General features: G+C 42.0%; 1 protein-coding gene across 1 annotated transcript in view; it reads left to right on the top strand.

Moving 5' to 3' along the window:
* Positions 1-14,371, top strand: part of NPAS3 (neuronal PAS domain protein 3) — a gene marked incomplete at its 5' end in the record, with an annotated part of 646,962 nt that overhangs the window by 627,101 nt on the left and 5,490 nt on the right. The window contains 2 exons of the mRNA XM_014546418.1: positions 8,367-8,514; positions 12,145-12,269. Of these exons, the coding sequence (XP_014401904.1) occupies positions 8,367-8,514; positions 12,145-12,269 (273 nt within the window). The remainder of the gene's footprint in view (positions 1-8,366; positions 8,515-12,144; positions 12,270-14,371) is intronic.

Below are 14,371 nucleotides of genomic sequence, written 5' to 3' on the forward strand. Positions count from 1 at the left end.
TAACAAAGAAACAAAATTTCCAGAGGATGGGGCCCAGAAATCAGGATTTTAAAAAGATTCCCAGGTGATTCTAATGTGCAGCCAAGGTTGAGAACCACTGATCTAACACTTGTGAGTACTTCCTATGTGCAAAACTTGGTGGTATTCCTATAAGGTTCCAAAAATAACCAATATATGGTCTCTACCTTCAAGGAGTTTGCATACTGATGGAAAAGACAGCATGAAACAGCCCATTTTGAAAAGGGGGCATAAAATGAGGACTAGTACGATATATAAACAAAACAAAGAAGCCCCAGAGGTAGGGGCAACTAAGGGAGGATGGAGAAGTCCCACAGGAAGCGTTTTTCCCTGGACCTTGAAAGAAGATGGCAAGAAGCCATGCTGGAGGAGATATTGGGGGTTGGGATGGGGTGGGGGGCGGATAAGTGCATACCAGGCTTAGAAGGACACGAAGTACAATCACACACAACTTTTTCTCCCTAACCTCAGAGAGTTAGCCACAACTTCGATTTGACTGATATATCCTAATACAATTCTAATGTGGATTCCTGGTGTTTTTTCTTAGTGCTATTTTAATTAGTAGTTGCTTTTATTATTAAAAAAAAAAAGAACACCTGATATTTGAAAGAAAATAACCCATAGCTCTTATAAAGCATTATCAGAAAAAAAATACTTCTAAATCATCCATTTTAACCTAGAACAATTAACTTTAAAAAAATCCATTAAATTCCATTACTACTTATAATAGCATCTTGTTCTTTACCTTCTATAAACTACATATTTAAAAAACACTTTCCTTAAAATAAACCCATTCAATGATATCCTGCAAATCTCAAAAGACCTCAAAGTTTTTTTACACAAATGAGCAGCACACGATTTAATTTGCGCATGTCTTTAGCATACAATGTTGGGTTTTGTTTTTTTTCCATAATGTAGGGTTCACTGAGGATTAAGTTATTGAAACCCATTTATGAAGTTCTACATCTGCTATGGCTTCCTAGAATTTTCGGTGGGGCCTATCAGCTAAAATTCATCTACTTACAAATAACAGAAAACCCAAGTAAAATAACTTATACTTTCTCTGTATTTATCTTTCACTTCATGATCAAAAAACAGCTGGAGTACCAATCTTTAGTACCACCAATCGTTAGTCCTTCACAGGCAGTGCCCACAGTCAGGAAAGGGTCAGTCCTTATATTATGTTCATTTTGGAAAGAAAAGAAAATATTCCCAGTAGAGAGACACCCCCTTATGTCTCATTGTCCAGTGTTTCATCAAATGCCTAAACCTAAGCCACACACTGGCAGGGGTGGAATTAACATGACTGGTTTAAACAATCAAGGTTTATCCCCTGGGGGACTTGGGAGACCATCAAACGTAAAACCCCGGAGTAGAGTTGTAGCCAGAGGAAGTGGCAGAATAGCTGTGCAGGAACAGTCAACAATCAGGGCTACGTGGGAGGGTAACATTTTCACAACAAAGGACTTGGATTTCTGAAAACCTGCAGAACAAGTGAACAAATGGAATTTGTCTGGGCTGCTTTAGACATTACTGATTTTACAGAACACTAGTTCTTGTATGTCTATTCCTCACCACTTTCAGATTTCTTATTGAAGATGTTTAGTGGATTTAATGAAGTGACTGCATCCAGAAACACAGGGTCCCTGAGAGGACATAAAATAAACCAGAGTATAAGATCCACCTTCATCCCTTTTGCCTTTTTGGAGTTCTCCCTACATTCCAACTTAACCTCCCCAAGACTCCATCACTCTTCAATTCTAAAGGAAGGAGAAGAGTTCATCCAGGCCAGACACCCGCCGCCCCCAACACACACACACACACACACACACACACACACACACACACCCATGCTTTCCATCATGGTTGTCACTATTATAAATTTATTCGTGACAATAACTGACAAAAGTCTGTCTCCCGTTCAAAGGCAAATAGAAGTAAAGGCACAGAAATAATCTCCCACAGTAGAGAGAGTCTCACTGTCCACGGCTTCCTCATCTTCCAAACTTAACCCAAATAGTGGCCGGGGGAGTGGAATTTCTGAGACTCAGTGAGACGGCTATAGGAAGAGAGGCCCACAGCAGGTGCCTGGCACAGAGTAGACCTTCAAAAAATAATTAGTAAAAGAGAATAAATCCACCATTTCCCTCATTTCTTAGCCATAATTCTTTCTTAATTCCATGCTGAAGATTCACTGCTTCTCCATTATGTAGTAAATCCCTGCCAACAAAAAGAAAGCAAAGGGCTAAAAATCCTCTGACCTTAACTGTTTGAGGAGGAGAAGGGCAGGAACGCGTGGTACTGAGCTCCCTGGTTGGACTGAAACAGCTTGAAAAAATATCTGTGATCTCAGATGTCACTCATGCCAGCAAGTACTTCGATCCTTCCTGTCCTAGGACACCTCACTATCACTATTTAAAAGCTTTGGTCTCCAAATCAGTACAGTATCATGAAGAAAAGGGGAATTTATTTTTTAAACTTAACAAATTGACATGTTCTAAATCAATGAAAAGTTTTCTGCATGATTCAATATTAACAGTTAATAAAAATCTATCAATTGGCTGGGGTATAGGAAAAAACCTCTTCTGAGGTTATAAATCACACAGATAGCAACTCAAGCAGGGCCTGTCATTAGCGTATGAGGGGGAAAATCCATAGATGATGCACAGTTGTTCACAGAACATCCACAGGTCTCTGTCCTTAAGCTCAGAACTCAGATTAAGTATTAAATGTTACCAAATATTGCTCAGCACATAGATTTGCAAAAAAAAGAAAAAGAAAATAAAACCCCCAAAAACCAATTCATGGATGCCTGCTATTTAAGACATCTAGCTCACTAATTGCAAAATCTTTAGGAAAGTCTGCCCAGCATCAAAGCCTTGGTTGATCCTATGAGCAATTCTAAATGAAAAACTGTCTCCATTGTGAGTAAATAAAGCGCTTAATGCGGTTTCTGGCTCTAACGCTGTTTCTCCTGTGGGTTTTGAAATGACCTTCCTGAAAGCATCAAGGACTATAACTTTTTAGATAAAGAAACTTGTTCTTGTTTTAAGTCTATGTCAGGTTCATTCCCCTATAAGCCCACAGTTTTCAAAAGCAGAGGAAAAAGTAATCCAGAATTTTTTTTTAAAAAAATCCTGTTTCCAGAATGAAGTTGCCTGTCAGCCTGCCTTGGGCCTTAGGTGGAAAAGCAGAGATTAAAGAGTCAGTATTCTTTTTCATGTTTCATCTGCCAGTTTGTGAATGTAGAAAGAGAACCAGTGGCTATAGCTAAGCACCCAACTGTGGTACTAAGTAGGATCTCTCTCGATCTCTCTCTCTCTCTCTCTCCTCTCTCTCTCTCTCTCACACACACACACACACACACACACACTCCACATTAGTGAATTCAAATAATTCTTGAGTTCCAGCACAAGGCATCTGCTCTCCATTCTCTGCAGCCATTGATGAAGGTACCTCAGGAGGGTGAATGGCGCTGCAGATGCGCCCTCCTATCGCCAGGACGATAATGAAGCCCTTTGTTCAGCCCTGTGAATGTGAAGTGTGAAATCTCCGATGAGCTCACCATTTCCTATTTATTCTATACTTACCTGAATACGCCAAGTATTGCAGCTTTTTAATGCATATGCAAACCGCTAAAATGTCCTTTTGTGAGACACTTTGCTAAAAGGCCGCTTTTGATACGTGTTCTCCATCTCCTCTTCAAGCTGAATTAGACTGCTTCCTTCTTTCTAAGACACAAGTAACTCACTATTTAGAGTCTTTGGCTTTGATTTTGTAGAACAGCCCAACAGGAAGAGACCATGTTCTCTTTTATTCTCCATATTTCTGAAGGCAAACTTGGACCGATTTGTTTTGATTTACGAACAGAATTATGTTCCTGCCACAGACACAGGCTTCCTTTATGTCCTTTCAGTCCTCAGTCTATCTTTGTGGACCAAGTTTTCCCAAAAAAACACACAACTGAACCGCTTTTGTTGGTAACTGCAGAGCCATGGCCGTGTGCTTCAGCAAAAGCCCTCAGGTCTGGGGGGACGGCAGTACATTTCTTGCATCCCTACCAGCAAGCCCAAACCCATTGAACCGGTAACATTTAAAAAGGATATTGAATAATACTGAGCATCAGTCTTTGGCTGGGGAATGGGGAGGGGGGGCAGGGTTGTATTGGATGTAAAAAGCCACGTGTTCTGTAACGTTGGCTCTCTGCAATTTCCTTTTGATTGAACCATATTCGCCACCCCCTTCACAGCTGGGGTGGATGGTGTTCTGATGCCGCCAGCCATGGCTAGTGAGATGAGCAGGCCTGGAACAGTGCAGCCAGGAGGAGCTACGGCTCTTGGTCTGTATTGTGTTGTTCTCACAGTGGAGTCACCTCTCTCCTCTGAAGAACACGGTTTGTTACTCAGGCACCTTTAGCTTGGAAGGTAGGTGGTACTGATGCCAGGTTCATGGTTCTCCTCGGAGTGATGGCAGCCACAGCAGTGGTTACACCCTAGACTTCAGGGTAAAAAGGAGCAGGCTCTACATGGTACAGAGGCGTTCGCAGACACACCTGGGACCCTTTGAGGTTGTAAGTGACCCTGGGAAAGAGGTCCTCGTCCTCCCTCTGTATTCGTGTTTGTCCTATAAAAGCTAAGGAAAGACCACTTCAATGTCTGGGGATCCTTTAATAAAAACTAATTCCTATAGCACAACTTTAAAGACGTAATTCTACAGATGTGATGATGTGATTAATGAATTCAGTGAGGGACACACAGGCTGCGCTACCAAAAAGTGTGGAAAGCAAAGAGTAGGCGTGGGCATAAATCACAAAGAAGGTGCTAGGTTAAGTGTCGGACCACATCATGACGTCAGGTTAAAAATAGGGCCCACACATGCATTTCCTCTCTCTCTAGTTCCTCTCTTTATAGTTTGAGCACATTGTTATGAAATTACTCCCAGACTCTTTTCAAAGGACAATTAACCATAGTTTAAGGACTTTCACAACAAATGACTTACATCATGTTTATTTCTGTTTTTCCTCACAAATAACACAAAACAAAACAAAAAAAAAACCTTTATGAAATACACTGATACAAACATCCTCTCATTTCTATCACAAGCTAAAGCTCAAAAATAAAAACAACAGCTACTGGATTAAAGAGAATCGAAAAAGTTTTTGTGTTTTTCAAATTGTCTAATTTATTACAAACTAGAAATCTCCTTCAAACTGGCACCAAGGTGAGCTCCGGAAAGGCTGGCAGACCCTGCCTCTGGCCCAGCTGGAATGATCTAGCTGATATGCCAATATGATTAAAAAAAAAAAAAGAGGGGGAGTTTCATCCAAAAGTCATAGATTTATATTCTGGAGCCCCAAGAAAAATATTTTTCTTGTTTATTTTAAACGAAGCAAAATTCCACTATAACCTCCTTTATGGGGCCTCTTGAAAAACAAAAGCAACTGGGCAATCCTCTGGTCATCACTGGATGCCACAGTGGGAGCTAACTCAGTGCCTTAGCCTAGTTATGTAGATTCCCACCAGCACGTGGGGTCTCACTCAGAAAACACTAATCCTGAGGAAACAGTCATGATCTAAGACCATGGTAAAATGGTTACCTTTTAAGAATTCTGTTTGTCAGGCTGGTTGGGGGGTGTGGTGGGGAGTAATGGATTAAGTCAAACTTTTCTTCAGCCGAGCAAAGGTGGGCTCCCAGATCTGCTCTGTGGCATTCACCAGGGTAAGTTAAGGCACTCAACTAGCTCCTGACGCCCAAGGAACCCCTTGTCAGTCCTTTCACCTTTCACAACCACTTCCTCACATCAAAATGTACCTGGCCTGACTCTTTCAGTAGGTTTCCCCCCTTTACTAGATGGCCCTGGGCCTGGGTGATGAAGAATGCTGTATTAATGTATTCATTCATTCATTCATTCATTTATACATAATAAATTTGTATTTATCTTCTCAGGAAGAACAGATGCACTAAAGCACACCAAGAGTCATACTGCCTTAACGCAAAAAGATGACACCACCCTTCCATCGCATAGCAGGGATCCCAGCAGGGAGGGAGACATTTTGCTGGCTTTGCATTTCAAATTTGAGATTTTTGTTTCTTTGTCTTTAAGTAAGAGAAAGTATTAAGAAGAGGGGCTGATCTTTATGTTGATTCTGTACATTCTAATTTGACTATAATTCCGTTCTCACTTGACCCTTTCTATGCAAAGTATTCTGGTGATATACATGTATTTTAAATTTGCCTGCTTTGGGTCAAAAATCCAGAATCCCCAGCCATCTAAGGGGTCTACCATCTCAGTGTTTTCTTCATGTGCTTCAAAAAATGGACTTGTTAGACTCTTTGCCTTTGTTAAATAACTAGAACCATTCAAAATAACTCCTTGTTCCAGTTACACAGCTGATAGAATTATACACCAATCCTTGATTGGGGGCTATCAACTTTCTCTATGAAAATAGTGGGCAGAATTTCATAACCCATCATTCCTCTATTAACAGTTAACCAGGTTGAGAGGATTTGAATAAAGCACATCTCGTTGCATGCAACAATAGCTTGACAGAGAGCTGTGTGGCAGAGTTAGTATTTTACTGCTCTCAGCTTCACCATGTGGTCTTGTAGCCTGGGAAGCCATGCATGCAGAATGGCAGAACTTACAATCGCCCACAAAAGGCGAGTGCAATGCTACCTGTGGAGCCTGGCCACCGGCCAATGACAGTCCCGGGACTTAGAACCACCCTAAGCTGTCGAATGGTTATGGAATAGAACTTGCTACTACTTGAAGCCCTCATCAAAGCAAGGCTTTCTCAAGCAACTGTTAAGATATATAATTATTCAACTTTACAACCATCCATTTAGTGTGTTGTGAGAAAAAGTGAGAAATGGGAGAAAGGCATTGAAGTTTATATGTTTATGGATATAATAGGTGGAGGTTTGATTTTTGATCTCTTTCAGGGGTCAGGAAGAGTGGCTCAGACATGACAGCAAAGTGCTTCAACAGCCTTAAACACAGCTCTTTTCCAAAGTGACTTCCCTTTACTCCTCTACCCACCACCCCCCGCTAAAAAAAAAAAATCAAAATGTACTTCATGAAACTATTGTATATGAAGCACTTATTAGCCGTAATTAAATGGACAATATGAATTTACTACGTCTTTAGGACTCTGGCTTGTTCTGGTTTAGAGCAAGATGATTAATGCAAATACATATTACTTGAGATAACCATTTAGCAGCTAATTTAGCCAAATTTATTACAGCAGTTAGAGCTTTTTCATTTTAGCAGACAGAGACAAGGACATGCCAAAAGTGGGTGATGTGGACGAGTGCACACTGCCCTCTAGTGGCCATCCAGCTGGCAGGCTGCTGGGGGGTGTGGAGTCTCTGCCATGCGTATCCAAGCAATAGCAGAGGATTTGCACGTTTCCGGCATCTTTTTAAACCATTCCCTCCCATAGCACTTTATTTCAGGGATGATTTAGTGCATTTCCCCCTTTTACTAGCTCAGGAGTACCCAGATACAAGTCAAATCAATTTCGACTTGGCAAGATTTTGGTTAAAGTATCATTTTTAACATCTGCATTTTAAAGCTCTCTTTCAGTGGGTATTTAATGGCACCGTTTCACATTACTGATTGTTTTTACTTGTTCCTTCATTTGGGGCCATATTTCAGAGTCTGTGTGGAGCTGTCACTCTGTTTGGCTCCAGCCAAGTCAATTCCGTGCCTCCCTTAGGCCAGCATTTCTCTCTGACTCGGCTGGGAAATTTATTTTGTTCCAACATTCCGTAAAGTCTCACCAGAATTTCCCCTGACTGACCAATGTAAATTTAGTTCATACGTGGACCATAAATTCTGTTGCACAAGATCAAAAGGAACAGATGCACAAGGACGCTGGCTGACACTGCTCGCTCGCATGAGGTGAACGATCAAAGGAGGGGTAAAGTATCTTCGGAGCGACTTGAATACCCAGAATCTCAAAGAGGTCTACCTCGAAGCTATGAATAAATCCGCGCACATTTGCCTTTGTTGCCATCTGATGGCGAACCCATTGACAATATCCACACTGCATTAGGTATTCTGTGAGCCAAAAAGATTTGTAGTCCTTTTATTCTTCCTTCCACGCCATGGCTGCCCAAAATGGAACAAAGTTTTGCTGCAAATGCTAGCAACCCTCACTGGGGAGATGCTGCTCCACTGAATTGTTGATTTTATTTGTTCTGCTAATGGCATTCTACATTAAGCATACAGGGAGCCACCCTGGCTCAGTGCGGTCCTCCCCTTTCTAAGCTTGAGGTTTTGCAGACATGACAATCATCTGGTCCCAGTCTTAATACACAGGGCCTTCTGTTTTGTTTCCCCCCAGTGCTGAATAAGGGCCAGTGTGTGACGAAGTACTACCGCTGGATGCAGAAGAACGGAGGCTATATCTGGATACAGTCTAGTGCCACCATAGCTATTAATGCCAAGAATGCAAATGAGAAGAACATCATCTGGGTGAATTACCTTCTTAGGTATATTTTCTAATTCTTGTTTGCTTCTCTTTCAGTCATAAAATAGGCATCCCAATGGTTAGTAACTGGCATGTTGTATTATCTCTTGACAGTATCAAGGGTGCAATTATGTGGAAATTCTGCTTTTCTTTCCACAAGAGTCAAAGAAATGTGAAACGATCAAAGCTATGTTGGAAGGGACTTCCAGGGCAGATTCACAACATTGTCAATAATGCTTGGTCTGTCAACATTTGGAAAGCTCTGCAGAAGCTGCTTTGGTTTCCCCAAAAATGCTCAGGCCATAAAAAGAATATAGATGTTTGCCTAAAACTGATGCCTTCAAAAGCACCCCCTTCTCCACACGTACATACACGCACTCACACACTCCAATCCTTGTGAAAATTAAGCAAAAGGGGATGAAATTAAGCAAGATACGTTATAGTTCTCCTGTATTCCATGCCTTAGAATCCCCCAGTATAGTAACTTGCTTTGCTAGAATCAAGATAATCCTATATAATAAAAGGGTAATATACAAATCAACCGAAAGGCTGAACAACCGGTCACTATGACACACACTGACCACCAGGGGGCAGACACTCAATGCAAAAGGATGTTCTACTACTGGCTTAGGCTCCCCGCAGGGAGGGAGCCTAAGCCATCAGTTAGACATCCCCCGAGGGCTCCCGGACTGTGAGAGGGTGCAGGCCAGGCTGAAGGACCCCCCCCCCAAGTGCACAAATTTCATGCACTAGGCCTCTAGTATCAGTATAAAAATGAAGGCAACCTTCTTTTGCCTATTCTGTGACCTCAGGCAAGTTTTACAACATTTTTAATGTGCCCTCAAATTGACATCCATGAATGTGGCCACACTCAAAAGCTTCCTAAATTCTAGCATGCAGCACCATTTCTCAGTCCTTCCTCCTTTCTGCCTTTGGATTCAAACTAGCAAAAAAAGTAGCCAAGACCAAAGCCTGGGTGGTCTGCATTTGGGGGCAAGCTTTGTGGGAGGTTCTCCACCAATCCTGTCATGGAGCTGTCTGAACATTCAGCTGGCTCCCTTCCACCACTGTCATTCCCATCTCTGGCTTCCCTTGGCCTGCAGCCACCAAGCAGGGCCCACACATGGTCTGAGTAGGAAAACTTCCAATAGGTCTTATGAATGGAAGTTGTTACCCTTTGGCTGATAATCTAGACAGGGAGTACTTGAATCCCATTTTTCTTTGAGACAGCCAAATGAAGCTGAGATGCTGACAACCATGGCTCATCAGCACGCTGACCCTTCAGAGTGTGTTCATGCACGTTGGTGATGACTTGAAGGCATGAATGTGCTTGCTACCAATAGCATATCAATCAGACACTAATGATTATTGCTCTAGAGAGGGCTTTAATGTGCACCACTTAAAAGAGTCTTCATTTATCTACTTTTTTTCCCCATTTTTGACTTCTTTTACTCTACATCAATTCTCTCTAAAGGTATGTGTATTTAATGTGGATTCCTCCAAGGCCTGAATTTCATGCAATCATGTGTTTGTGGCATCAAGAAATCCTTTTATATAAAGGTTATGGAACAGTGGCAATATGTCAGGCAGAAGGTTATAAACTTAATGCCAAGAGGAAATAGGATAAGATACTATGGCATTGACGGTATTTTGCTGGGCAAAAAATGGAGTTGTGCCAAGGAGACCCATTATTATTAAGAATTAGACACAGGTAACAGAGACACCACGGATAAGAAGATGCCTGTTTCCACGGTGATGTACCCTAGGGCACTAAAACAATCTATATGGTTGTTGCTCCCATTCAGGGTGATTTCTTCCTATTTGGATCTTCCTTACTGCACCCTCAGCCTCATGACTTCCTACTCTGCCTCCAAATGGAGGGCATGAGAAGGGTTAAGGAGAGGTCAGTCCATGCAGCTTTGGGTGAACACTGTTAGTTTAGCCTAGGACCACATGGCACAAGCTCATGAGTGTTTGGTGACTCTGGTCCATCTAATTACATATGGAGAGGAAGGAATCAGATTGGGTACCAAAGGCAAGTCTTCAGGCTCAAGAGCCTCAATCTCAGACATGCTAGACCTGTGTCAGCTAACCTAAAGACTCCCCTTGAGTTCAATAATTACAGGCCATCAGTGTCAAATGACTTGTGAACCTCCAAGCCATCTGGACCAAAGGAGACTAATATAGATGGGCTTTAGCAGTAAAAACTCTACCAAGTGCTAACTCCTTGGTATCCCTTCTATAGGCTAGAGATCTGGTAAGAAAAGGACCTGGCCTTGGCAAACAGCAACTATTCAAGTTTGCTTTGCTTTCCCGCCTTCTTGTCCTTTGTTCTTCCTTGAGCAATATTTCCATGCTCCCTCTTCCTCCTCAGAATCTCTCACTTCTGGGCCCCATCTAGGCTTGTTCTTCTCTGTTCTGAAATGATTACTCCCCAGTCTTCCTCCCATTCCCTCACAATGCTTGGTAGAATTACAGACTGAGAATATTCAGAAACTGCATTAGTGCTAAGGCTACCTTCCCACCATTAGTCTCATCTGATTACCTAGAGAAAGCACTGCTGCTGAAGCTAATTCACACTAAGGAGTATGTGCCTGATAATCCATTTCAGTGAATTAACCCTCCCAGAGACAGTTGCAATTTTAGTTACTGAACCAGTGACTCTTTAATGTAGGAATTCCACTAGAAATTAGCAAGTGATTCGGTAATCCTCTATTGCGAGCCTCTGGTTGACTAGCCATTATGGAAGGATAGCAGAGGCATCTTCCATTTTGAGGCAAGAGACTTTCCTTGTGGCTTCCGGTTACAGTAGCCTGTACTGTTCATGCCTTGGGCCAGCCTTGGAGTGGCATTTTTAGAAGACAGCTAACTCAAATTTGACTGAATATCCTCTCTTTTCCAGAAAAGGCTTGTTTCTGAATTTAAAATGGAACAAAAATTAAACATGTTTGTGCAAGTGGGGTTAGATCCAGTCTGTTAGGGTCTCTTTCACACTGGGACCCTCCCCACCGCAATCAGATTCCCAGCTAACAAGCTACAGGTGTACACCACATGAACAGATGAAAATGTGATTGTAATGGGTGTGTTGACAGTTCAGTAGCCATAATCCACGCATCCCAGGGTGCACCTGTGCATCTGTCAGATCTTAGGCACTCAGGGCTCTGCCCCTACCCCCCACAGCTTTGGAGCCATCTGAATAACTGAGAAGCTCCATCAAGGAGCCAAGACAAGGGTACTGAGGCAATGGACCTATGAGGAGCCCAGGAGAAGTCAGGGCACCCCAGGAGGGATGGGAGGGAACTGCTGAGAGCACTTCTCCTCCTCCCTTCCCCCCAGGTGTTCTACTGCGAGGAATGTCAAGCAGCGCAGTTCCCTGGCCCCCAGTGGTACCTGATTAAGTAAAAGCTTGTTAGTGGCTTTCACGTAGTATTTGGGTATTCAATCATCGTAGCAGGGCGCACCTGTGCCCCAGCACAGGCTTCCAAGCTTCTGTAAAATTGCCATGATGAACAGAGAAATTACTTCATGTTTAGTCGTTTACACTCTCTAAACTCCAAAAGTTTGGGGCAAGGAAATGGGAAGAAGATGGTGAAAAGCAAATTATACAGAATGGGTGCCTGCACTCCTCACGAATCTCCCTCCCTCCCCGCAGTAACCCCGAGTACAAGGACACCCCGATGGACATCGCGCAGCTCCCCCATCTGCCAGAGAAAACTTCGGAATCCTCGGAGACATCGGACTCTGAGTCAGACTCTAAAGACACCTCAGGTATTACAGGTATTACTGCTTCTTCGTGTTCTGCAGTTACGGCTTGCCTTTCCGAACACGAGGGGTGGGGCACGGCAAAGGGCCACCGTCAGAGCACAGCAACTGGTCAGATTTTATATTAAGACATATGCTGCATCAAGGTATTACTGAGTCTCTCTTTCTACACACACATGCATACAAACACTGTATTTATACCACCACATACATTATACACACATACAATACTTACCTTTATATGTGATAGTGTATCAATATATACATACATTTATGTGTATAAATATATACTTATATGTATGTTGTGATATATTTACATACATATAGATATACTATAGTGTATAAATATACATACACAAATATACTTAAAAAAAACCCTGGGGAGATTATGCTCTAAAATAAAGACAGTGATTTTTTTTTTTCCTGACTAGTAGCAGACCTTACATTTTCTTTTATCCATTTTTACATTTCCTAATCCTATATAATAAAAGGGTAATATGCAAATTGTCCCTTGAACTCCTGAGGGGACACTTTGCATATTAGCCTTTTTATAGATATAAAAGCGCAATATGCTAAGTGTCCGACCGTTTGACCATACGACCAGTCGCTATGATGTGCACTGACCACCAGGGGGCAGACGCTCTGACCAGTAGGTTAGCTTGCTGCTGGGGTCTGGCCGATGGGGATTGGGCGAGACAGGCTGGACATGCCCTGGAGACAATCTCCCGCAGTCCCTCCCTGGCCTCTAAAATATTTCTTCTAATTTAATTTCCTTTCAATGTGCACAAATCTGTGCACCAGGCCTCTAGTGTCTATATAAATCCCACTATTCCTTTGTCCTGATCATTATCCATAAGTAATTATTCCTTGTTTTGTATTAACTCTAATATACATTTTTTCATAAGTCATATTGAATACTTACTGTCTCTCTCCAGGGTTTTTCCCTACGTAACAGTAGGTTCTTTAAAGCAAGGAATTTTGACCATTACCTTTGTATTCCTAGGACTTAGGAGGGTACCTGGCATTATAGAAGACTCTCAAATAATGTTTCCTAACTAGAACTCAGTGATGAAAGATGGGCTAGGATAATACTACTCAAATTAACCGTGAATTATGTAAAATACACAGACTCTGATGAAAAAGCAATGATTATTGATTTGTTATATGAAGAGGGAACAATAGGTTTGAGGACAAATATTACATACTTCTGTTAAAAATGTATAATTGCATATCATTTCCAAAAAGTTCAATAGAAGTCCAGGAGATTAATATATGTTTCTTGTGTTATTTTTTCTCCGCATTGCATTAAACTATATGTAGCAATAATAGCTCTCTATAGAAGTATTTGATTCAATTATATTAATTTCTTGGTCTTAACGATGCTTATCAAATTAGTTCATTAAAGTAAAGAACATCTGACTAAATTTCAAAGTGCCTTCCTGAGATGAATGAGAACTTCATGAAACTAAAGAAAAAGAGTTAACTACTTAAAAAAAAAATCAGAAGAGTTTTTCTCAAACTTTGTTCAAATATTTTGTGGTGAGTTTGGGCAACAGTGGGCAAGGGGCTCTGGTACTCTGGTTAAGTGCTGATGTGCTTCTGTTTGGAGAAGTTCAGCCAACCAGTTCTATAAGGGGAACATGAGGAGAGAGGAGTTGCTGTGCTGGCAGTGACTGGGCTGTGAATGGCACGGGTAATGAGCTTGTCTGAATCCTTGGTGACTCAATGGCATGCTTTACTTGCTAGCTTTCAAGTGTGAGTTACTGCTTCACTGCTGGTGACAAGGCTCACCTTCTCTTGTTTTTCTTCTGAATGCACTCTGCAGGAAGTAACCTATATATTTAAGTTTAAAAAATTTGGCTCTCAAAAGAAATTTCAATCTTTGTACTGTTGATATTTGGCTCTGTTGACTAATGAGTTTGCCGACCACTGTCTAGGGATATTCAAATACAAAATCTGATGGGTGGGGACCTGGGACTCTGCATTTGCAGCAAGCGTCCAGTCCGGCCAGTGCTGCTGGGCCATGGACCACACGTTTCGTAAAGGTCCAGCTAACCTAGGCCCTCAAGAGAGAAAGCAGGGCATCAAGATGGTGGAGCAGCTCAGGGCTGCAACAC

This window comes from Myotis brandtii, unplaced genomic scaffold (assembly GCF_000412655.1).
Source record: "Myotis brandtii unplaced genomic scaffold, ASM41265v1 scaffold443, whole genome shotgun sequence".
Classification (NCBI taxonomy): Eukaryota; Metazoa; Chordata; class Mammalia; order Chiroptera; family Vespertilionidae; genus Myotis; species Myotis brandtii.